Source organism: Anabrus simplex, chromosome 13 (assembly GCF_040414725.1).
Source record: "Anabrus simplex isolate iqAnaSimp1 chromosome 13, ASM4041472v1, whole genome shotgun sequence".
In the NCBI taxonomy this organism is placed as follows: Eukaryota; Metazoa; Arthropoda; class Insecta; order Orthoptera; family Tettigoniidae; genus Anabrus; species Anabrus simplex.
Window position 1 is genome coordinate 52,004,289 of NC_090277.1, and position 2,336 is coordinate 52,006,624.

General features: G+C 45.5%; 1 protein-coding gene across 1 annotated transcript; it reads left to right on the top strand.

The window, feature by feature from the left end:
• The first annotated feature begins 844 nt into the window (after positions 1-844).
• LOC136884769 (cuticle protein 21-like) lies at positions 845-2,076 on the top strand. Its single transcript, XM_067157061.2, has 2 exons — positions 845-856; positions 1,399-2,076. Exons 1-2 carry the CDS (start codon positions 845-847, stop codon positions 2,074-2,076), a joined length of 690 nt encoding a protein of 229 aa, XP_067013162.2.
• The last annotated feature ends 260 nt before the right edge of the window (positions 2,077-2,336 follow it).

The window sequence follows — 2,336 nt, forward strand, 5'->3', positions numbered from 1 at the left end:
CATAAAATTAATCATGGTATGAAACTCGATGGCATGTCTTGATAAATCGAATTCACAATCTGGAAAGCCGATCGCCCAATAGTATTCCTGGAGTAATTTTGAGTTTATGGTCATTTTAGGTGTCAAGTGATACGATGATATGTAACGGCATTTAAGTGACATTCAGACACCCTAGCTAGCTCAGGCATACAATTATCCCAATATATTCTTGTATTAAGAAGAACCTGTGCGAGACCCTGGGTGTGGATCTCCATGACATCGACTGTACGGGTGCAACACGCTCAAACAAAAGGCGGGAATCAATTCGGATTCCACTTAATGCTCAAGGGACACAACTCGGAAACATTGGAACCATCACCGGCGATTATGAATTTGAGGATATGGAATTTATTAAACAATAAAAAATGACAACTCTCCTCTTACAGTCATTCTTATTATCACGGTAGGCAAATGGAACGACCGGTATCTAAGGCAAGAAACACCAAGGTCATATGTAACAGCAATACTTGTTAGCTAAGTACTTGAGACAGCACAACAGCTGTGTATCTGGATCCAGTAGTATTGCAATGCCACAGTTTGGCGGCCAGATTAAGTGACATATGGCACAGCAGCAAGTCCAGTTTCTTAAGCAGATAATTATTACTGAAACCCGAGCAGGTTAAAGTGTCACATAAGAAGATATGGTAGGCCAGGTCATGCCAGCACTGGACCGGCTAGACCGGGTTCCAATACCTTTGAAAAGATGAGGGTGAAAGTAGTTAAGAGCAGATCATATATAAACCAGACTGCAACTATGGAGATCAGCACTTGCAATTCTAGCAGCAGGAATAACAAACAACACAGTATGGCATTCAAGGTAAGAACACAAGGCAACATTTACTAGCTTCTAACTCCAACAAACAGATAAGAATTTTGTAGAAACTTCAGAAATTTACGAATATTCATGACTGATTTTGGCACCATCAAACAGCAAAGTATTCATAGAAATTACCTTGAGTTTTACACAATTCTTGTAGTATAGTCAGATATCGACTATCAGCTTGAGTTAATCTATTATAGGTGGAAGTGTAGTAGAACAGTTCAGAGCATAAATTCTTTATCTAAATAATGCCTTAAACGTTAACAATACATTCTCAAGAAACGAACTAGTTCAGTCCGTTAACTATGGTCAACAGCTGAGTTGTCCAGTAAGTATACTACGGAACAAATACGGACATCTAGGACATAATTAGTTTCGAAGACCTTTCTGCACTCATGTGTCTAGGACAGGTGACTACCATAGGCATCTGCGGAAAATAAAATAAAAAAGCACAGGATCCTAGCGAGGCGATGCTTATTAAATTGTATATCAAAATTGGAGTACCCGGACATGTAAATTAATTCCTTCTTTTCTTGCAGCTTATCGTCTTCGCCGCTCTCGTGGCCGTCGCTAGGGCTGGTATCCTGGGTGCTCCCGCCGTCTATGCCCCCGGTGCTCCCCTGGCAGCTCGTGCCTATGCTCACGCACCTGTAGCCTATGCCGCCCCCGCTATCGCTCACGCCGCCCCCGTCGCTGTAGCACATGCTGCTCCTGTTGCCGTCGACACATACGACCCTCACCCCCAGTACAGCTTCTCCTATGGAGTCCAGGACGCCCACACCGGAGACTCCAAGAACCAGCAGGAGACTCGTGATGGAGATGTTGTCCAGGGTAGCTACAGCCTGGCTGAATCCGACGGCACCATCCGTACTGTAGAGTACACCGCTGATCCCGTCAACGGATTCAACGCCGTCGTACACAAGACCCCGGCCCAGGCTCCCGTAGCTGTCGCTCACGCCGCCCCTGCCATCGCTGCTGCCCCCATTGCTAGATATGCTGCTCCCATTGCCAGATACGCCGCCCCTGCTATCGCTGCAGCCCCCATTGCTAGATATGCTGCTCCTGCTATTGCTGCAGCCCCCATTGCCCGATACGCCGCCCCTGCTATCGCTGCTGCTCCCATTGCTAGTTACGCTGCCGCCCCAGCTTTGGCCTACGGCGCTGGTCTGGGATACGGTCTCGGTGGACACCTCGCCGCCAAGGGACTGATTGGTTAAGCGTTGACAACGACTGAACGAGCATTTCGACAACGAATCGCTCACTGCTTGACTGCCCTTTTTTATTTATTTTGTATATAAACATCCTAATGATGAAAAACAATAAAAAATATTACAGTTTTATGTTGCACTGGAACGTCATTTGAAGCCAATTCCTCTTCTCTTCTTACTCACTCCCAACAATGAAATATTGCTTGATTATTTAAGTATTGATGCTCGTTCGGTAAAACTACAACAAACCAGATATATGACAAGCCTGC